Source organism: Rhinoraja longicauda, chromosome 4 (genome assembly GCF_053455715.1).
Source record: "Rhinoraja longicauda isolate Sanriku21f chromosome 4, sRhiLon1.1, whole genome shotgun sequence".
Lineage (NCBI taxonomy): Eukaryota > Metazoa > Chordata > Chondrichthyes > Rajiformes > Arhynchobatidae > Rhinoraja > Rhinoraja longicauda.
In genome coordinates, this window is record NC_135956.1 from 50980816 (window position 1) to 51004529 (window position 23714).

The window sequence follows — 23714 nt, forward strand, 5'->3', positions numbered from 1 at the left end:
AACCAGAATCATTAAGTCTGTTTCTTCCTCCACAGATACCTAGCTGACCTGCTGAGCATTTCCTATATTTACTGTTTTTTAATGCTGTGCAAACATCAGATCTACATAAAGAGGCAAATTAAGAATGTGACAACAGAGATTAATTCCCTGTCAGCTATGACACCTCAAGAAATAACTTATGGAAGGTGTTCTTTAAGAAAAGTATTGGATGTGCAATTCAGAATGAAGTGACTGAGCCAATTTACCTCCAGTCATGAACTATATTTACAGAGATATGGTTGTTATGTTATGCAAATCGGAGAACGCCTGCAGGGCCATAACCAGGTGACAATCACATCAAGACATGGAAGAACAGAAAAAAAGACAATGTGCTGGAATAACTCAGCAGGTCAGGCAGCATCTGCGGAGAACATGGATAGGTGACATTTCGGGTCGGGACCCTTCTTCAGTCTGATGGGGTGCTGCCTGACTGGCGGAGTTAAACTAGCACTTTGTGTCTGCAGTTCCTTGACTAATTGAACCATGTTTGGACTGGTATGTTAGTTTTATATTTGGGACCTTTGAGTACTAACATTAATTCAGGCAGACAGCCCCAACAAGTGGTGTGGGTCTGTGTGGATCTAGCAATCTCTTGCCAAGGCAGCTGATCACCAAGCAGACAGATTAATGGCCTCTGATTATTTCCACCTACACTATTCCCTCTTTTCAAAAAGAAAACAGCGACTGCTGAAAACACTCAGCTGGTCAGGCAGCATCCATGGTGTGAGAAACAATTGACATTTCATGTAAAGGATCCTTGATGCAGAACTGAAAAAGGGAGAAAACTGCAGACAGACAAATAGGGGGTGCAGCGGTAGAATGGAGAAATCAGGTATGTGATAGGGAACAGAGAAAAGTTCAAGGAAACAACTTGAAATAGAGAAATTGAGCCACATCAGCAGAGAATAAAGAACAATGGTTACCTGAAAAGACTAAATTCAACATTATGTACTGATGACTGTTACATAGAAACAGAAACATAGAAAATAGGTGCAGGAGTAGGCCATTCGGCCTTTCGAGCCAGCACCATCATTCAATATAATCATGGCTGATCATCCAAAATCAGTACCCCGATCCTGATTTATCCCCATATCCTTTGATTCGGTTAGCCCGAAGAGCTATATCTAACTCTCTCTCTTGAAAACATCCAGTGAATTGGCCTCCACTGCCTTCTGTGGCAGAAAATTCCACAGATTCATAACTCTAGGTGAAAAAATGTTTCCTCATCTCAGTTCTAAATGGCCTACCCCTTATTCTTAAACTGTGACCCCTGGTTCTGGACTCCCCCAGCATGGGGAACATTTTTCCTGCATCTATCCTGTCCAATCCCTTAAGAATATTATATACTTCTATAAGATCACTTCTCATCCTTCTAAATTTCAGTGAATATAAGCTGAGTCGATCCAATCTTTCATCATATGTCAGTCCTGCCATCCCGGGAATTAACCTGGTGAACCTACGCTGCACTCCCTCAATAGCAAGATTGTCCTTCCTCAAATTAGGAGACCAAAACTGCACACAATACTCCAGGTGTGGTCTCACCAGGGCCCAGTACAATTGTAATAGGACCTCCTTGTTCTTATACTCTCTATGAAGGCCAACATGCCATTAGTCTTCACTGCCTGCTGTACCTATATGCTTACTTTCAGTGACTGATGTACACGGACACCCAGGTCTTGTTGCACCACCCCTTTTCCTAATCTGACACCATTCAGATAATAATCTGCCTTCTTGTTCTTGCCACCAAAGTGGATATCCTCACATTTATCCATATTATACTGCATCGGCCATGCATCTGCCCAGGTGAAAATAGACCGAGTATGAAAAAAATCAATGGTGATTGCACTGAGAGAAAGATTAGAATGTGGTTGATGAAAAGCCAAAGTAGAAAGCCTATTTCAATGTTGAATCAGTGTTAGAATTTCACAGAGTACCCACTTTTCTTGAAGGAATTGTACTGACATTAGGTAGATTGAATCTCGGTGGACTGAAAAACAGAAATTGAAAGCACGTTGGGAAATAAATGTTACAGGGCAGATTAAAGGGGGAGCACTACAGTTAGTCCTGCTGTCACAGTTACAGTGACCTGGGTTTTACTCTGACCCTCTGTGATATCTTTCTAGAATATGTGTGTTTCCCCAGTTGCTCCAGTCTCCTCATCCCAAAGACGAGCTGGCTGTCAGGTTAATTAGCTACTGTAAATTGCTCCAATTGTCGGTGTGTGGTATAATACTGGAATGAATGGGTATGTTTGTAAAAAAATGGGTTAGTGGAAAATAAGTGGGTCAATAAGAGTGACGGGATTGCTGCAAGCTGGCTTTACTTGATGGACCAAATAGTTTCTTTCTATGTCTTGAGGTAGTATGAAATTAATCAGTTCTGAGGTAATCCACACATTTTACACTGCTGTGAACTCAAAACCATTTTGCCTCAACACACTCTGATAGTGTTGGTCAGCCACTATGTCAATTTGGTTGGAAGTTACAGGATTTTGTGCAATGCACTCTGAAGTTTCCACAGTAAATATTTGGGAAATATAGTGGACAAATTATGAGGAACAAGAAGAATGGTGCGAACAACATCAAGTCAAATGTAGTAAATAAAAGGCGCAGGCATTTTGCAGAAACTTTATGACAAACAATGTGACATTGAAACATAAAGGATTTTTGGAGAATTGACATGCCGCTTGTCTGCAGAGTTAAGTTCTAAGGAGCTGTTTTGAGGGAGGAACAAGATGCGGAAAGGTTTAGGAAAACAGTTCAAGAATTTAGAGACTGGTCAGCTGAAAGCATGGCTGTCCTTGGTTGGATTCATTGCAGTATGTGGGGGAGTGCACAGATACTGGAGGAGTCTGGGGTTGGAACAGGTAGTGTTGGGGAAGGGACGAGGCAAAGGTGTGATTTGTTGGTAGCTTCAAAGTTGAGTCATTGCTGAAAGAGGGATGAACATCAGCCAACAAGCTCAGGTGAGGTCAGTCAATCAGGAGCATTTGAAGATTCATTAAGGCAATCTTTCCCAATCAGTAACCCAAAAAATATGACTAATCCTTTGCCTCAAGTCAACTTTCCTGGGATATTCCCACATTCCCTAGGAGTGCAAATACAGGCACCTCACATTTTACGTGGGGGATATGCGCTTGAAAAGCACCGCAAAAATCAAAAAGCACGTAAATCAAACATATGACTGGTTTGGCTAGTGAATGCGCTACGATATGGTGCCAGTCATAACTTTGTACACGTTATTCTGAAATAGGAGTGTGCAAATTAAACTTTGGTAGTAATCGTTGTTCTAAACACAGGCAAGCCAACCACGTGTAAAACCCGAGGTGCCTGTATACAGTCGCAAAATTATAAGATGAGTAAAGATTATAAGATTGTATGGAATAGAAGTAGGGATTGGATTTGTGCCTTTATTCAACAAGGTCATGCCTGTTTTGACTTTTGATGTCAACACCACAATCCTTCCAGATCCCCATAACACCTACAGTCCAGTATCAAGCTCAGCTTTGGACCTTCTCAGTGACATGGACAATGACTGGAAGGGAATACTAACAGATCACAACCTTCCAATGAAAACAAAAGTGATATTCCTCTTCATATCACTCTTACGTAGCCAACCCTCTATCCCATGTCCCTCAGCCTAGATTCCTTCTTGAGAAAGAACATCGCCTCAGCTTCTACTCTGTCAAGCCTCTGCAGAATCTTTGAAGAGAGAGTTAGAGTTAGCTTTTAGGGCTAAAGCAATCAAGGGATATGGGGAAAAAGCAGGAAAGGGATACTGATTTTAGATGATCAGCCATGATCATATTTAATGGGCTGGCTCGAAAGGCCAAATAGCCTACCCTGCACCTATGTTTCTATGTTTCGATGTTTCCATAAAGCCACTGCTTATCCTTCTAAACACCAGTAAATACAGGCCTATCTTGCTCAATCATTCTTAAGGTATCACATCTGCAACCCAGAAGACCACCAAATGTCCTTTCTCAGAATTGCTTACCAACAACAGGTTCACCAAAACTTCTAATTTTGTACTCTCCCCTTCTTTCAGTAAAGACCATTTATTTTGTCTCTCATTAAATGTGAAAATGCCAGAAACCTTTTGCAGGTCTGGCATTGTCAGTGGAAAGGGAAACACTTAACATTTCAGCTCAGGGAACCCTTCAGTCAGAAGTGGAGAAGAGAAAAACACAAATTAGTTTTAGATGCTCTCCCAGTTCTGGTTAAGAATTCCAGGTCTGAAATGTTAGTTGTTCCACTTTCCATAGATATTGCCTGATCTGATAAATGTTTCCAGCATTTACTGTATTTATTTTAGAATTCCATTATTTTTTTCATTTGCGCTACATTTGCCTTTCTAATTACTTGATGTACCTGGACACTAATATAATCATCCAACTGAAAAAGGTGTTATCCTGATTATTTGGGTTTTGGTTAACCAAATGTCTATGCATGATAATTCAATACCATAATCCCTTATGTTATGGAGTAACCTCTCCAAATATATTACAGTGCATTTAGCCTGAATGACAGTCCTCATTACAGGCTCTGGAAATGGAAAGTATTTTGCTCTTCATCACTGATGCCCTCACCTTGATCAGTGCTAAAAAGAAAGCAAGTCTGAGTACGACATTGACCTGAGCATCTGCTATGACTAATTAGCTGCTAATTAACCTGAGCACAGAACAGCAATTACACCTTGCTGGCTCACGGGGACAGAGCTTCCATTTAGCTGTAGAATAAATACATTGCAAGGTCTTAGGTATAATGCTCCCGTCTTTGTAGACAAGTGTGCCCTCCAACCTTCGAGAAGCCCATCGCTGGCATGAAAATTAGGCATGAACAAGACCTTGACCAAAACATTTCCTGCTTAATTCAAGGTGAATATAATCAAAGACAAATCAACTTTGCAGTAAAGGTACTGCAGCAATAGGTGGAGTTCTGCTTGCTGACTTCAGTTGGATGCATTCCAAGAGGCATCATGTCCCCCAGTTTCACATCAGCTCAGCCAGTCAAGCAACCTTCCTTTCTTATTTACAATATTTTTATAACTGGTCAATAAAAAATTTCCAAAATGAGAGAAACGCTTGGTTTTTCATGGTTCAACAGTCCATCTCCGCAGAGTTCCCCAGAATTATCCTTGGCAGGACTAACAGATAAAGAGAGATTGGATCGATAAAGCCAACATTCACCAGAGTTTAGATTCAGTTGCGGATTTCATAAAGATTTCCAACAGGACCGCAGGAATTATGTGCAAGTAAAACGTCGGTGATCAAGACGTCAAGGATCAGAGGTCACGGTGTGCTCTAACGATTTATATCTATGCAACTGTAAAATACAACTGTAGTGGGTTGGATCTGGAACAGTGACATGATGAAGTGGGGAGGGAGATACAGAGCTTAAGTTGCATGGTGATCAAGTGCTGGTCATCAACTTCAAGAAGTTATGGGGGGAAAGATTCAATAGGCATCTGAGGGGTAACTTTTTCACGCAATGGATGGTAGGTGCATGAAATGAGCTGCCAGAGGAGGTAGTTGAGGCAGGTACTATCGCAACATTTAAGAAATATTTAGATAGGTACATGGATAGGACAGATTTAAAGGGATATGGGCCAAATGAAAGCAGGTGGGACTAGTGTAGATGGGACAGTTGTCCAGTATGGGCAAGTTGTGCCAAAGGGCCTGTTTCCACACTGTAAGACTCTATGACTAAGTTGGATGGAACACATGCCCCATCTTTTCTATCGTGGGGAAGTGGAGTGGATCGAGAGCTTCAGGATCCTAGGTGTACATATCACCAACAATCTGATCTGACCACGTCAACGTTTCATCCAAAAAAAGCACACCACACCTTAACATGTCAAACCTGGAATTCTCTACTATTGAGAGAAGTTAAAGCTGAATCATTAAATATATTCAAAAAGGAGTTAGATATTTTTTTCTACAGGTTAAGGGATCAAAGGATATGTGCAGAAAGCAGGAACAGAGTACCGAATTTAGATGATCAGCCATGATTATGTTGAATGGCGGGGCAGGCTTGAAGGGCCAGATGTCTTCTGCTAGTCACAATATGCCTGGAGTAACTCAGCGGGACAGTAGGAATGGGTGACGCTTTGTTCGAGACCCATCTTCAGACAGAGTCAGGGGAGAGGGAGTCCGAGATATGGATGGGTGAGGTGTGAAAACGAGGCATCAAATGGGACGATGATCAAGGAAAATGTAGAATGGATTATTTTCAGCTGAGGGGAAGGTGACAACAAGGCATACAATCAGTAAGATTTAGTCAGGAGGACAGTGAAACTAGTTGGATAACTAGGATGAAGGAGGGATGGAGGGAGAGGGAAACCAAGGGTTATTTGAAGTTAGAGAAGTCAATATTTACTCCTGCTCCTGGTCTGAAGAAGCATCCTGAGTGTGAAACGCCATCTGCCCATTTGCCTCCCACAGATGCTGCCTAACCCGCTGAGTTCTTGCAGTTTGTTTTTAGCTCAAGTTCTTCCCGCAGTCTCTTGTCTCCTACTCCTGCTTTTTATGTTTCTTTGATGTTAGATCCTGTTCTTTTATCAATGTTAGATCCAGTCGGTACCGGAGAGTTGGCAGACTGCTGTTACAAGTGGTTAGAGATTGAACAATGCAGCGCGATGCGATTGCTTAGGCAAGAGAAGTGTGCCAGATAAGTGAAAGGTGAAAACAGACCATACATCTCTTGATAGTCCCTTATAGCCATTGAGTCCTTGCTGACCGGCAACCCATTTATACTATTCCTACATTAATCTCCCCACATTCTCAGCAACACTCTCCAAATTCTACCACTCACCTACATACTTGGGGCAATTTATATTTTGCCAATTAACCTCTCACCCCAAACATCTTTGGATGTGGAATTAAATCAGAGCACCCTGAAAATACCCATGCAGTCACAAGGATAACATGCAAACACCCCACAGACAACACCCAAAGTCAGGATTGAATCTGGGTCTGTCACTCCGATACAACATCTCAATTGTGCCACTGCATTTAAGTGAGCACCTTTTGAGGGAGGACGAGGGTGACTTTAACAAGAGTAAATTTTACTAAGTTTTATCCCATTCATTGGGCCCCATAACGTTGCCTATATCCTCCTACTGATGCAGGTAATGCTAATATGTCCATTTCAGCATATCATATTTATATCTGATTATAATCTGGAATCATGATTTCTGTCTTCATTGCCTTAAAATGCATCCCTGCTTGATTGTATTAAAGGCACCATTACTCAGCATTGACAGTTGTATCAAGAGAGCCAATTACTAAACAGCAATAAGTGAACCCTTGTTTTAAGGGGAAATTGGTATCCGTTATTGCCGATTGTCTGCAATAAGCATGTCAGGTGTTATCCAAACATGCTTGTATGTTTGTAGTTAAAACAAAGAACTGCAGATGATGATTAATACACAAACGGACACAAAGTGCTGGAGTAATTCAGTGGGTTAGACAGCATCGCTGGTGAACATCGACAGGTAGATGTTGGGACCCTTCTTCAGGCTGCTGATTCAGTCTGCTGAGTTACTCCAGCACTTTGTGTCATTTCACCTTAAAACTAGGCGCCGATGCCGTCTATGCGGCAGATGCAACTATTGTTGTGGCTCACGATGTAACGCCTGGCAACATCAGGCCAACGACACAATGCACTTGGTCACTTTGTCCAGACCCCGCTCCACTGCCGTGGCCTTCTCCTCCTTCTCCCGTTGATCTGTCCATTTAACCTCTCCCCTACAGTTGCCAACATCTTCCAAGATGGAGTATTTCAGTGACTCCAGGGGAAAAGGAGGAGGAGGTGGCACTGGGGAGGGGGAAGAGGCCGAGTGGACAGAGCAACGGGAGATGGAGGAGTAGGAAGCAGTGGAGCAGGGAGCGGGCAAAGCGACGGCTGACAGGAAGAAGTGGGTGCTGCTGAGGGGGAGGGAGCTCCAAGGTGACCCAGCTCGTCCTGTCAGTGGCGGCATCCTTAAGAAAGTGCTTTCCCCAAGGGCTACAACGTGAGTCGCAACAACAGCCGTGTCAACTGGACCATGCGGTGGGTTAAGAAGGGCTCGTTGGTGCACCGTGCGAGCAGGAGGTGGCACCGGAAGCGCAAGGCAGGTCTGTACGCTATAACTGAAATCCGTTAAAAAGGGGTCTGTTAAATAAGGGTTTCTGTATTAAAAGGTATGAATTAGGCACAAGTTTGTTGTTCTCATTTTGCAACATTGGTATACAATGTCTTCTTAATTTTTCAGGTCAGATTCTTCTCTTGACAAAACCATGGATACTCTTGCCTGGCATGCTTGGTTTGTGAGCCAGATGTTCCTGGATCAGCTGAGAGCTTCACACTGGTGCTTATCAGAGACTTGGCTATTTGTGCTTCTTGTGGCTTTAATCTGGTTTGTGCGGCTCTACCTGCATTACTGCAGCCAGTGGATCTATCTCCAGGCGATTGGTGTCACCGTCAACAAGTAGGTCTTGATTTTTATGCATAAGATGCCAGGAACCTGCTTTAAGCAAACTTTTGCTGCCTCAGTAACTAGTTTATTGCTCTTTATCAAATCAGTTGAAATGACATGATGAATGTAGTTGTGGAGAAAAAAGACACAGGATATCAATATTATTTATTTATTATACCACATTGACCTCTGGAAGAGTTTATGCTGAGAACTCTTATTTATTTTTGAAACATTGTTCATAGCCTGCTGTGTGGCAATTGTGGAATAAAGTTTACAAAGTAACTGCACAGCGTTAGTAGAATTTAAAGGATGATAGTGACTTGCTATCACGTGACGATGTCATGTAATTAATGTCATACCATCAATCCCAGATGGTGCGCATCATTCAGCTTTTGTTTAAAATTGCTTGAAAACACGATTTTCATCCATCAACTTTACACCTTGCATCCTCTTTCTGTCTTTGCAGAATTTAGCATTCAAGACTTAGAATAGGCGCTGTAAAAGGAAGCTGTCTTCATGAAAAAGTGTCTTCATTTCTTTTCAAACCAATGGCATCAATCCCATTGAAATGCTTCATCCTGTTGCTGGCACGTGAGATTGGAACACAAATCATGCACGGCTCATCCTGCCTCTGATCTCTCTGTGTATGTGTGTCGCTCTCTTTTCTCTCTCCCTCCTCTCATTTTGTCTGAATCCCTCTCTGAAACATACTGCCATAAAACAATTTCTCCCCAATTAAAAGCGAGATATATATATATATGTATATGTGTGTATATATATATATATATATATATATATTAAACATGCTTAAAATTATGCTTCACACATTCATTTCATGTTCACGTTTCCACTGTTTGACCAGAGCCAGTAATCTGTTTAAATTAAATAAGATAATGCCTTCATTGAGGTGGGGCAGAGAGTGGAGCCTATGGCAAATCTTTCACATGGTCATTTTAAGCCCTGATAGTTTACAGATTCAATTTGACTTTATGGGATGGGCCAAAATTTATTGTCTATCTCTACTTACCCTTGAGAAGGTGGTGACGAACCCCTTTCTTGAGCCAGTGATGCCTTGGTAGTTCTTGGACAACTTCAGATGCCATTGAAGAGCCAACCATATTGCATGAGCTCTGGAGTGAGAGTGGGTAAAGGTGGTAAATGTCCTTTAAATTAAGGGATTTAGTGAACCTAGCGGGTTTCTCATGGACATTCTTGGCATTCATTCCGATATTTAATTAACTGATTTTTCAATTCTCTGGAACTATAATGGGATATCTCTGGATTTTTAGTCTAGGCCTTGAATTGCTGCTCTACTACTGTTCCTAACAATTATGTGTAAATGTAATCTTCAAAAATAGAAACGGAAATCTGTTGATACTTTCAAATCTTTTCTAATCTCGATGCATCCAATGATTGGCTTAAAAAGGAAATAAAACAAATCGACTGAAGCTGACAACATTAATTGCATATGGTCCACAATATGTCTTTTCCGCAGCTTACAGTTCAGAGGAAGATTGTTGCTGGTGAGGCCATATAAAATAAATGAATGGTGTTTGTTCTTCTGTGTTAAACTTTCATATGTAAGCATTTAAAGAGGTGCAATTCGAATATCCACAGTTCAAATACATCCAAAATCTGAATGCTCAAAATTTTAGTATTCTTTAAAAAGGATCACGACTTTCCACAGGTCATTGCTTAACTTTTCATGCATTTTCTTGCCGAATCCCACATAATATATCTAATAAGTAAATATTTTTTGGGCATTTAAAATAAACAACAGAATACTACAAATAAATACGAATGAAAAATTGTGCTGCATATACAGAATCACTTTGGCAGAGGATTGGCATCGACGACCATCTGTAATATGAATGTGGCAATACTTAAAATATTACACAGTCCTAAGAATTTAGACTGGGTAACTTGCATTGTATATATTACAAGGCAAATGACCTAGAGATAAGATGGAAATACAAACCCAAAAATCTACAGTCTAAATTGATCATTTTATTTATATTTTTTACCTGCTTTTTTCCCCTGTAACTGTTCCCTCATGCCTCCTTTCCCCTGGGTTTCCGAAACTGTTCGCTGACTGAGACACCATCTGCTACCACGCCACTATTAATGACACAATGTATCTGTCCTCTTAGAAATGTCAGGTGGGCTAGGGTGACTCCACCCAGCCATTAACAACATCTTTCATGTGGAAAAATGTTGCTCTCTTGACAATCCAGCCAAATGTCCCCATGGGGGGTTTCATGGCTGTATACGTACCTTGGCAAATCAGCCATTTTGCTATCCGTGAGGACTCTATTACTAACCATTGAAACATTTAAAGAAATCATAAGGATTATTATATAAATGTACCTTTTATTATTGATCAATGAGATTGTACATGAAGGCATAATCACATTAATATCCGCTGTCTGTTTTGTTTCAAAGGTTCCACTTTTATCCACACACAGTCGAACTTAGCTACCAGAATTCTCTGTTGGAGATTCGTGCGGAGTTGACCATTGTAGCCCTGGGACCCTTGACCTTGAATGTTACATTACTTATTATGGCTATGATCAGATTGGGCTGTCATGTACGATTTGTCTCATCCCCATCCTTCTTGTCAAGGCTTTTCATGGCAATGGGATTTTGGACAGTCCTCGATCCTCTGGCAATATTTATTGTGGATGGCATCCTAGGGGTAAGTCAGTTAAAATAACTCCAATGTACAGACTCTAAATAGATTCCTGTGCATCTTGAAAATAAAAATTGAACACAGTGCTGTGGGGAAATGATTGCAGATAATTAACATTTTGACAGTAGATGGAAGATCAAGGTCCCGAAGAGACGTCAGTGCTGGATTTTGCTGTGTTACATCCTCACTCACTCAGCTCCTTCCCTGTTGCCCAAGCCTTCTCTGATTTTGATACTGGCTTAAACTGCTCTGCAGACATGCATTGAGGCCTTAATTGGAACAAGGGCTTTGAGCAATGTAATTGACTGGTGCGTGTGGACTGGTACTGTACAAGACATTGGTATGACCATATTTGGAATATAGTATGCACTTCTGGTCATCTAATTATAGGAAGGATGTCATTAAATTGGAATGAGTGGAGAAAAGATTCACAAGGATGTTGCTGGGACTGTAGGGTTGAGTTAAAAGGAGAAGTTGGATAAGATGGGCCTTTTATCCCTGGAGAATAGTCGTCTGGGAGGTGACTGTAGAAGTATATAAAACCATGTAGATAAGATTAATGGTCACAGTCATGGGAAGGGGAAGCTAAAACTTGAGGGCACATATTTAAGGTGAAAGGGGAAAGATTTAAAGGATACCTGAGGAACATCTTTTCAACACAGATAATGGTGGGATTGTGAAAAAAAATGCCAGAAGAATGGTAGGTGCAGGTTTAAATTAAAAAATTTGAAAGACATTTGGGTAAATACATGAATAAAAAATGTTCAGAGGGACATGATATGGGCCAAATGGGACACGATCATAGAACATGGTATTACACAGGAACAATCCTTTGGCCCACAGCGTCTGTGCTGAATATGATGCCAAGACCAACTTTTGCCTGCCTGCATTTAATCAATATCCCTCCATTCCAGGCATATCCATCTGCCTGTCCAAAATATTCTTAAATGTCACTATCGCATTTGCATCCATCACCACCCCCAGCAGTGCGTTCCAGGCATTCACTACCTTCTCTGTAAAAAAACTTGCCCTGCATGTCTCCATTAAACTTTGCCCCTCTAGTATTAGATTCTTCCATCCTGGGAAAAAGGTTCTGTGTCTATCATATCTATGCCTCTCATAATTCTATATACTTTTATCAGGTCTCCCTGAAACCTCCTGCTTTCCAAAGAGCCTTTCCCTTTAGCTAATATTCCCTAATCCAGGCATCATTTTGGTAAACCACCTCTGCATTCTTTCCAAAGCCTCCACATCCCTCCTGTAATGGGTCGACTGGAACTGCACACAATACTACAAATGCGGCTTAACTGAATCCTATAAAGTTGCATCATAACTTCCTGATTCTTATAATCAATTCCCCGACTCATGAAGGCAAACGTACCATATGCCTTCTTTACCATTCTATCCACTTGTGTTGCCACTTTCAGGGAGTTATGGACTCGAAGATGTACTAGTTCAGGAAGATAAGTTGGTTGGCATGGACGAGATGCTGCAAAGGGCCCGTTTCTGGACTGTATAACTGTGACTCTACGAACATGTTTGCCCATTAAATGTCTCTGGAATGCCGTGACAAATGGCAAAGCCACATCCCGTAACTCTACCTTCTATTGAAGCTGCCAAGTTTGTTCAATGCTCCTGAATTCCCCTGACATTTAGAAACTTTCAAAAACTATTAAAAATTAAATAAACAATTAGAACCATTAAAATTATACAAGAAAAGAGACAAATGCTTATAAATAATTAACCACATTAAAGCAAACACAGTAAATTAGAAATAGTAAATTATCTTATCTTTCCTTTATTTCTTGCAGTCGTACAATGACCATTCAACTGAAAGAACTTGTATATGTTAATCCAGATCTAACCTGGCGCAGAATCCCAGAGTAAATACCTCAATGTAAGTGCTGGGGAGTTTCACCACCAGTGGAGTCCGTGTGGGATCTAGTGGTGAAACTTAGCTTGGAAATGGTCAGCGAAGATCAGTCGGCAGGATTGCAATTGCCCTTTATTTTTTTGCAAGAGTCCTGAAACGTGCAGGTCACTTTAATCTGGAACTGCTTTCAAACCCTACACATTCCGGGCCAGTGCATTATCGGCAAGTTCCATGAAACACACTGTTGGTTCAGGATACTGATGGAGTGCAGAAGACGGGGAATATCCATAAGTGTTCGACTAACACCAACACGTTTCCCGTCCTCTGACACATCAACAACCTTGTAATATCCCAAGAATAACAATAAAACAGACTAATAATAGCCCTCTCAGATGTCCTTAGGTGAGGAAAGCTGCTCCTGTGACCATTTGGGCAGGACTATGTAGGAAGTGATAGAGCCCTGGGAAACATTGTAGAGCAGAGAGATGTGGAATACAGAAGCATGGTTAGCCAAATCTGATGACACAGGCAATGATGTTACTTATGGTTCTATCTACCTTTATCTATTATCTCTATTGCAGTTGGGAATTGTACAGGATTACTTGTGAAATTTTAAGTGTTTCGCTATTTATTGAAGTTCCAGCAACATCATTCGTAGGCATGGAGTCCATTAAAGCATAAACTACCTCCTCACATATGACCTGGTTCTGCTCTTGCATATCTTGGTGACATGGGTCCACACAAAGTGCTGGAGTAAGTGGGAATTTGAATCCAATAAGCTAAGGGAACCCGAAACATCGCCTATCCCTTTTCCCCAGAGATGCTGTCTGACCTGATGAGTTACTCCAGCACTTTGTGTCGATGTTTGATGTAACCAGCATCTGTAGTTCTCTGTTTTTACATACTTTATGATATGTCTGTTGTGGACGGGTTTAGACCACAGATGTCATGCTCGGAGGTGGCATTGACGTGTGAAAAGGGCTGGCCGGACCCTGCTGTCCTCATGGTCAGGTGTGTTTTTCCCCTACAAACAACACAGCAGTAAAACTCAGTATATCTTTTTAGTAGTGTCTGTCTATGTGTGAGCTTTGGCTTTTAAAAAACGTTGTGAATTGCCTGTGGATGTGCTTGCCTCATTGATCTAAATGAATGAATGAAAAGAGTTCTCATAGCGCAGCGCGTGTGTCAGCATTTGATTTTAATGGTCAAAATCAATGCGATGAGAATCTGTGAATGACATGTCATGAAAAAGTACTTAGAAATTCAATAAATTCCGACAGCTATTTTTAAAGAAATCAACAAAATCAACTTTATTCAAAAACATCATATTCCTATGAAAGATGGGTAATTGCATGCAAAAATCTTTTTGTTTTAAACGGGCACTTCATACAAATGCAAAATATACCTAGAAATGTCACTGGACGGACCTTGATGTCGGTTTGTTCACGTGTGAGTTGTGCTTGTGACACCTAAACATAAGTGCAGGTTTCCGTTGGTTGTCCTGCTTGCCGTGGTCTCTGTCGTAGTGAACATCCTAGGTAGCGAAGACTGAGTCGCCGGTTTTCGTCATCTTGCCGTTGCCTTAGTGGTAGGTTGTCTTAGCCTGTCGCGGGGATTGTCGTGGATATTGTCGTACGGTTATTTTTTTCGGCGATCTGCTACGACTTTGACAGTCGCCGGCAGTCACCTAAAAAATTGCCAAAGTGGGACAGGCCCTTTACTCTCTCTTAAATCCATCCAGTGATTTGGCTTCCACTGCCCTCTGTGGCAGAGAATTCCATAAATTCACAACTCTCTGGGTGAAAAAGTTCCTTCGCACCTCAATTTAAAATGGCCTCCCCTTTATTCTAAGACTGTGGCCCCTGGTTCTGGACTCGCCCAACATTGGGAACATTTTTCCCTGCATCTAGCTTGTCCAGTCCTTTTATAATTTTATATGTCTCTCTAAGATCCCCTCTCATCCTTCTAAACTCCAGTGAATACAAGCCTAGTCTTTTCAATCTTTCATCATACGACAGTCCCGCCATCCCAGGGATCAATCTTGTGAACCTACGCTGTACTGCCTCAAGGATGTCCTTCGTCAAACTAGGAGACCAAAACTGTTCACAATACTCCAGATGTGGTCTTAGCGGGGCCCTATAGGGGCCCTTAGGGTGCAGAGTTCCTAAGGGTCATCCAGGAGGGCTTTTTGAGCCAATATGTTGAAAGTCCAACAAGGGAGGGGGCGGTATTGGACTTAATCTTGGGAAATGAGGCCGGACAGGTGGCTGAAGTGTCAGTGGCAGAGCATTTTGGTGACAGTGATCACAATTCAGTGATATTTAAGGTGGTAATGGAAAAGGATAAAGAGGGACCAGAGGAAAGAGGAAAATTTCTAAATTGGGGCCAGGCCGATTTTAATCTGATAAGGCAGAAGTTGGCCCTGGTGGACTGGGATCAGCTTCTCGTGGGGAGGACCGCATCAGAACAGTGGGAGGCATTCAAAGGAATAATTGAAAAAGTACAGAGGAAGCATGTTCCCCTAAAGTTTAAGGGTGGGACAAACAAGTCCAAAGAACCTTGGATGTCGAACGATATAGTAGGATTAATTCGAGAAAAAAGGGGGGCTTTTGGAAGGCATAAAGAACTTAAGGCACAGACATCATTAGAGGAATACAGAAGGTGTAGGGCGGTTCTTAAAAAAGAAATTAGGAGAGCAAAAAGGGGCCATGAGATAGCACTAGCGGGCAAAAGAAAATCCCAAAGTGTTCTATAAGTATATCAAGGGTAAGAGGATAACGAGGGAAAGAGTGGGGCCCATCAGGGACCATAGTGGAAAGCTATGTGTGGAGCCAGAGGATGTAGGAGATGTTTTAAATTAATTTTTTGCATCTGTTTTTACGAGGGAGGAGGGCGATGCGGACTTAAAAATGGAGCAGGAGGGTTGTGATGTTCTTGAGCATATTGCTATTGACAGGGAGGCGGTGCTGGAGGCTCTGGCAGGCTTAAAAGTGGATAAGTCTCCGGGCCCTGACGAGATGTATCCCAGGATGCTGAGAGAGGCAAGGGAGGAGATTGCGGGGGCTCTGGCACAAATTTTCAGAGCCTCTCTTGCAACAGGGGATGTACCGGAGGACTGGAGGATAGCTAATGTGGTGCCATTATTTAAAAAGGGCAGTAGGGATAAACCTGGGAACTACAGGCCAGTGAGTCTGACATCGGTTGTGGGGAAGCTGCTAGAAAAGATTGTGAGGGACAGAATCAGGCTTCACTTGGAGGATCGAGGGTTAATTAAGGAGAGTCAACATGGCTTTGTTAAGGGAAGGTCGTGTCTGACTAACTTGATTGAATTTTTTGAAGGGGTGACCAAGGAGGTAGATGGGGGTAGTGCAGTGGATGTGGTATACATGGATTTCAGTAAGGCTTTTGACAAGGTCCTACACAGGAGACTAGTCAAGAAGGTAAGAGCCCATGGGATCCAGGGCACCTTGGCAAAATGGATAAAAAAACTGGCTTAGTGACAGAAGGCAGAGGGTGAAGGTAGAAGGTTGCTTCTGTGACTGGAGGCCGGTGTCCAGTGGGGTGCCGCAGGGATCGGTGTTGGGTCTCTTACTGTTTGTAATCTACATAAATGATCTGGATGTCAACGTACAGGGCATGATCAGCAAGTTTGCAGATGACACAAAGGTAGGGGGGGTGGTGAATAGCGAGGAAGGGATCTGCAAGCTGCAGGAAGATATAGATGAGATGGTCAGATGGGCGGAGCAGTGGCAGATGGAATTTAATCCTGAAAAGTGCGAGGTGATGCACTTTGGCAGAAATAACTTGGAGAGGGAGTACACCATGAATGGAAGGACCCTAGGGAAGACAGGGGTACAGAGGGACATTGGAGTACAGGTACACAAGTCCTTGAAGGCAGCAGGACAGGTGGACAGTGTGGTCAAAAAGGCATATGGGTTACTGGCCTTCATTAGCCGGGGCATCGAATATAAAAGTAGGGGGGTAATGATGGAATTGTACAGAACACTGATGAGGCCACAGCTGGAGTATTGTGTACAGTTCTGGTCACCACATTATAGAAAGGATGTGATAGCTTTGGCGGGGGTGCAGAGGAGATTCACCAGGATGCTGCCAGGGATGAAGGGCCTCGGCTATGAGGAGAGACTGAGCAGACTGGGGTTGTTTTCCCTGGAGCAGAGAAGGCTGGGAGGGGTCATGATCGAGGTGTACAAGATCATGAGGGGCATAGATAAGGTAGATGGCGGGGAACTTCTTCCACTGGTGGAAGGTTCAACAACGAGGGGACATAGATACAGGGTAAGGGGAGGGAGGTTTCGGGGGGATGTGAGAAATAACTTTTTCACCCAGAGGGTGGTTGGAGTCTGGAACTCACTGCCTGGGGTGGTGGTGGAGGCGGGAACACTCACAACGTTTAAGAGGCATTTGGATGGGCACTTGAAATGCTACAACATTCAGGGCTACGGTCCAAATGCGGGAAAATTGGATTAAAATTAGACTGTGTTGGTAACGGGCGGCGCAGACACGATGGGCCGAAGGGCCTCTTTCTGTGCTGTAGGACTCTATGACTCTCTATGACTCTATACAACTGCAGAAGAACCTCTTTACTCCTATACTGAAATTCTCTCGTTATGAAGGCCAACATGCCATTAGCTTTCTTCACTGCCTGCTGTACCTGCACGTCAACTTTCAGTGACTGGTGTACAAGGACACCCAGGTCTCGCTGCACTTCCCCCTTACCTAACCTGACACCATTGAGATAATAATCTGCCTCCTTGTTTTTGCCACCAAAGTGAATAACTTCACATTTATCTATATTATACTGCATCTGCCAAGCATCTGCCCACTCACTCAACCTGTCCAGGTCACCCTACAACCTCCGAACATCCTCTTCACAGTTCACCCTGCCACCCAGCTTTGTGTCATTTGCAAACTTGCTAGTGTTACTTCTAATAACAATTTGGCCCTTGTCAAAGTCGCTCAGGTCTTTACACCTGCCCATTTCTCCTGCATCCAACACATCAACTTCAAGAACTGACCTTTCACTTTGCTGCCTAATATATCCTACCCCTTGACATAGTTTCTTCCCGCATACCAAAGATGTGCTGGTTGGTGGGGTGATTGGCCACTGTAAATTGTCCCTAATGTGGTACAGTCTTGGGTGAATTCATGGGAATTTGAACCCAATAAGCTAAGGTGATTTGAGATGGGAAAGATTCTGTGATCTATATGCAAATCCCTTCAACATTCAGAAAGAAGCAGATAGCATTCGTAGTGAGACCTGAACCAAAGTTTTATACAAGATCAACATAGTGTATTCGCTTTATATTGAATCCTCCTTATGATAGGCTTTTAATATCCTGCAGCTAGTGATTGATTACTCTGGTCATGCATCTTAAGTGAATTTTACATCTTAAAAAAAATTACTTATTGTAACATCTTTCAGAATAATTGTCAGTCTGCGCACAGTAGGGAGTAGGAATGTTTCATGTTGATCTGCCCAGATACATGCAGGCTGTCCTGGGTAATGAACAGGTTCCTCTGCTGCAGAGTCAGATTTGACTTTAAGTCGTAAAATACACAAAAATCACTCAATGTGGTAACCATAATTTCACTGCATTGTAATGAATGGCATCAAAAACAACCAGACTGATAAGAAAGTACAATCATTAAAGGTGGAGAGACAGAGAGGAAACCAATTCTGTCATTCGTAAGAATTTGTACGTTGGACTTTTGGATTTGCTATCATGGGATCACATGTAGATGTTTCTATAAGTCAGTCTGTTCATGACCCGGGGAGTTCTGTATTATTGTGTTTGTCCAGGAAACAAATAGAGGTCCTTATTTAATTTCACTGAGATCTGCCTGCAGTTTATTCTCATCCACAGTCATATAAGTGAATCTTTGTATCAGCTACAACCTTTCAATTGTTATCAGGGATTTGGATTTATTCTGTTATTCAAGAATTAAGAGAGTTTAATTGTCATATGTACTGACAACAGAACAATGAAACGTACATGCTGCTGCTTTACTTGTCCATTAATGCAATGACACACCAAGAATTGTATATAATCAATAATGCAATGAATAAGTAATCAGTAATAGTAGATAACTGGACTGGACTGGACTAGAAAACTGAAGTCCATCATGCAACTAAAAACACAGTCCATAGTGAATCATAGTTGCTGAGGCAACTATGTTCAAGAGCCAGATAGTTGGTGGGAAGAAACTATTCTTAAACTTGGAGGTAGCTGTTCCTGGAATCATATACTTTGTTGTGATGGTAGTAGTGAGATGAGAAGAGTGTGCTATAGGTATTTGATATTAGCAATCCCTTCAATGGTTAGTAGGTCAGAACCTATGATGGACTGGGCAATGACTACAACTTTTTGCAGCTTCCATTTGTTCGTGGGCATTTGAGTTACCAAATTAGCTCATGATGTAACCCATTAGTAAGCTCTTTATCATATGCCTGTAGTTGTTTGATAGAGTATTCGGCGACATACTGAATCTCCTCAATTTTCTAAATTATTTCTCTCTCATTGACATTAATGAAGACGATGAAAGCAGTGGTCCTAACAGTTATCTCCTCAGACAAAACCATAATTGGTCCAGAAGCAGTTCTCAACCATTAATCACACACTTGGTCCACAGTTGAGGGCCTCTGCTAAAACTTTCCTTGAGGACCAATTGTTCCCAGAGAGCGTGTCCTATTTTTCCATCAGGCTGCTCATGACTATAATCAGGTTTCTGTTTTTTGACTTGTCATCCATAAAGCAAATGACAATGACGTGAACATTCTTCTGGTCCAAGCACCAAACTCAATTCCTACTAAAACAAATCCCTAAAGGACATGTCCAGTTTGTTTAAGTCTCCGCAGAATTTAGTCACATCTTCAGGACCAGATAGTAGAATTGGGGGCATTCCACCATCTGCCCTTCCTTCCAATCACCAAGTTTCCATGAAATCTCTGACAAAGACATGGCATTTGAGGTGTTGTATCAGATAGTAAAGTGTCACAGAACCATATCTTCAGATCCATCATTACGTACAGATAGTTCTGCTATAACGTATGTTTCCACCATGCAAATTGGACATAACGTGATCGATGAATTGGGGAATGCTATTTGTAATACGTGGGCCTAATTCCTTGTAACACGATTTTGATCAGGAACGAGAGAACCACTTAAAAATTACTTTGAAAATTGGCAAGCAGCTGTCTTGGAAAAGGAATGTTTCCATGTAGATCCCCTTTTGTAATTCAGAACACAGCTGCTACTTTAACTGGACGGCTATTGAAATTGATAAGCAATCACTTCTGTTGACAATTCTACAATGACGCTATTAATTAGTATAATAATTAGGTTTTAGCTTGGAGTAACAAAAATAAACTTAGTTATTTTTTTTAAAACTTATTTTTAAAAATCCTTTCTTATTGTAAATCTGAAACTTTCTGGCTCCAAACCCCTTTTCCCCATTGACACAATTATTTTTATAATGCATTTTTCTCTAAAGCCTTGCTTCTTTGGATTGTGGCAGAACGATCTGTATCAAACTCCGGATATGTGCTTGGGATATCAAGGGTCAAATGTAGTTTTTGTTCCAGGTGCTTAAAGACCACCAAATACTAGCTTATGGTGACAATTTATGTAATTTTGCAAAATTCAAATTAAACTCCTTTTTTAATTTCATATGTGGATATGAGGTCATCAATGTGCTCAGCTTTTAATATCTCCCCTTAACTGTAATGAGGAGGATGCTCCATCTGACAATATATGTGCTCATTTCCCTCCCTACCCCCCAAAAAAAACATTTTTTTGTGGTTAATAATTGATAGTTTCATGGTCACCTTTTCTGATTATTCCAGATATATCAATGAGCCAATTTAGGATGACACAGTGGCATAGCTAGTAGAGCAGTTGCCTCACAGCTTTAGAGACTGAGGTTCAGTCCTGATCTTGGGTACCTCCTGTGTGCAGTTTTGACATTCTCCCTGTGACCACGTGAGTTCTCTTCGAGTACTGTGGTTTCCTCCCCATCCCAAAGGCGTAGGTTAATTGGCTGCTGTAAATTGCCCTCAGTGTGAAGGAAAGTGGTGGAATCCAGCAAGTTAATGAGAATATTGGGCGTATTAAAAATGAAATTAATGTAGGATTAGTGTAAATGGGTGGCTGATGGTTGGTGTGGATGATGAGGTGAAGGGCCTGTTTCTATGAAATATCCCTTTATAACTTTATGAGTCTTAAATCACCCAGCTGCCCTGCCAAGATTTGAGGTCATGTCTCTGGATTGTTCATCCAGATCACTTTGGATTGCTGCTTTAGGAAAGTAATTCTGACTGCACCAAACCCACATCACCTTTAGTTTGTAGAAGTTCAGCTTTGGAAGTGTGAGCATTCACACCATCTCCTGTTAGATTTATTGTACGTTTTGCTCCAGTTTCCTTATTTCTGGTAGATAGACTGGCTCTGGATTTGAAAAAAATGCACGGACATAATAGATGGTCAGTTACACTGCTTGTTTCTCCATTTGCTCCTTCAGGTTTTTAATTCAGATAAGAATACTTGCCTACCTCGATGGTTTACCATCATACAAATCAAAAATGCTTCAGGGCATTTTAGACTAAAAGGAGTTACTACACGAGGACAACCAATATATAACGGCAAATAGCTGGCAGTATAATAATGTAATGCGGCTCAAGACAAGTGAATAAAAATTAAAGTTGCATGTTGGCCATTTCAACACGCCTTTGTAATACAAAGTGATTATGGCCAATTTCCAAAATAAAAGTCAACAGTATGATATATACTGACTTCTCCATTTTGCTTCATTGATGTCTGGAACACTTTTGGAGACAAATAAACCAAATGCAAAACTGATGCTATTTTTATTTGTCAGAAAGCACCATAAACCTCAGCGATCCAATCTAATCTGGCAATTTTTAAATGGCAAGCGTTTTAAACTTGGAAGTGAAGATAAATCTATACTCTAATCAGAGGTTTCAGTTGACACCATAAGAGCAAGCAAATGAGTGATTGGTCATTTTGAGGATTCCCGCGATTATATGTTGTAATGAACTGCATTACAGCCAATTGCGTGCCATCACCATTGTAATACATGACATGCAATGAGGATGAGATGTAATTAAATTGGATCTACAGCACAGAAACAGACTTTATAGTCTGGCTAATCCATGCACGCATTTATGCCAGCCTCAAGCAAAGCTCAACTAAGTGTGAAGAAGGGTTTTGACCCGAAACTTCACCCATTCCTTCTCTCCAGAGATGCTGCCTGTCCCGCTGAGTTACTCCAACTTTTTGTGTCAAGCTAATCTTGTTATTGCTCATCTACATCTTTCAGTGGATAGTTTGTTTTTTTCCCAGTAATTTTGGTTGCTGGTGTTATGTGTTGTTGATTTGCTGGTGCCGTCCAGCACAGTTCGTAGAATCTCCACGTTTGACTTAAGAATAGTGCCCATTGGCCCACTTGCGAAGGCAGCCGGGGTTTTGGGTCAGTGTATTTTCCCAGAGACACTACATCGAGTGAAGCAATGCCTATAGATTGGTTTTCTGAAGTGGGATTTGAACTCAAAATCTGATCCAAAGAGTGCTACCAACTTTTCATTAGAGTGAAGTTCATCCTGACAATCCAAAATTAAATTATAACAGTGAAATACTTTCATGGTAATTGGGAGCCAAAAGAAATGTGCTGCTATCATTGGTTCATAAGTTATAGGAGCACAATTAGGCTATTCAGCCCAGCGAGCCTACTCCACCACTCAATCATGGCTGATCTATCTTTCCCTCTCAACCCCATTCTCCTGCCTTCTCCCCATAACCCCTGACACCCGTTGATTTGATGTGATGAGGGGATATTCCAGTCAAGAATCCAGGTCAGGCAATATCTGTGAGGAGAGAAGGATTAATGTAAGAGAGCAGATGTGGCTGTAGTCTGAAGAAGGGTCTCGACCCGAAACGTCACCCATTCCTTCTCTCCCAAGATGCTGCCCAACCTGCTGAGTTACTCCAGCACTTGTGAATAAATAGAAGGATTAATGTTTTTGATAATGTTCTTTGATGAAAGATTATAGGCCTGAAATATTTTCCCAATTTCCAGGGATGATTGGGTTCAGCTCTGATAAATGTTTGACGACTCTGGGCCTGTACTCGCTGGAGTTTAGAAGAGTGAGGGGGATCTCATTGAAACTTAACAAAAAACGAAAGACCTGGATGGAGTGGATGTGGAGAGAATTTTTCCACTAGTGGGGGAGTCTAGGACGAGAGGGCACTGCCTCAGAATCAAAGGATGTACCTTTAGAAAGGAGAGGAGGAGGAATTTCTTTAGCCAGAGGGTGGTGCATCTGTGGAATTCATTACCACAGACAGCTGTGGAGGCCAAGTCTCTGGGTATTTTTAAAGTGGGGATTGACAGGTTATTGATTAGTAAGGGTGTCAAAGGTTAAGGGGAGAAGGCAGGAGAATAGTGTTGAGAGAGAAAGATAGATCAGCCATGATTAAATGGCGGAGTAGGCTCGCTGGGCTGAATAGCCTAATTCTGCTCCTATGACTTATGAACTTATGAATCACCTATCCATGTTCTCCAGGGATGCTGACTGACATGCCTAGTTACTCCAGCACTTTGCGTCCTTTTTTTTCCTTA

The 23714-nt window shown here is 41.8% G+C and overlaps 1 protein-coding gene across 1 annotated transcript in view; it reads left to right on the forward strand.

Annotated features, from left to right (window-relative positions):
- The window catches only part of ofcc1 (orofacial cleft 1 candidate 1), a 189265-nt gene that overhangs the window by 74774 nt on the left and 90777 nt on the right, over nt 1-23714 (forward strand). Inside the window, exons 8-9 of the mRNA XM_078398428.1 lie at nt 8400-8508; nt 10939-11191. Of these exons, the coding sequence (XP_078254554.1) occupies nt 8400-8508; nt 10939-11191 (362 nt within the window). The remainder of the gene's footprint in view (nt 1-8399; nt 8509-10938; nt 11192-23714) is intronic.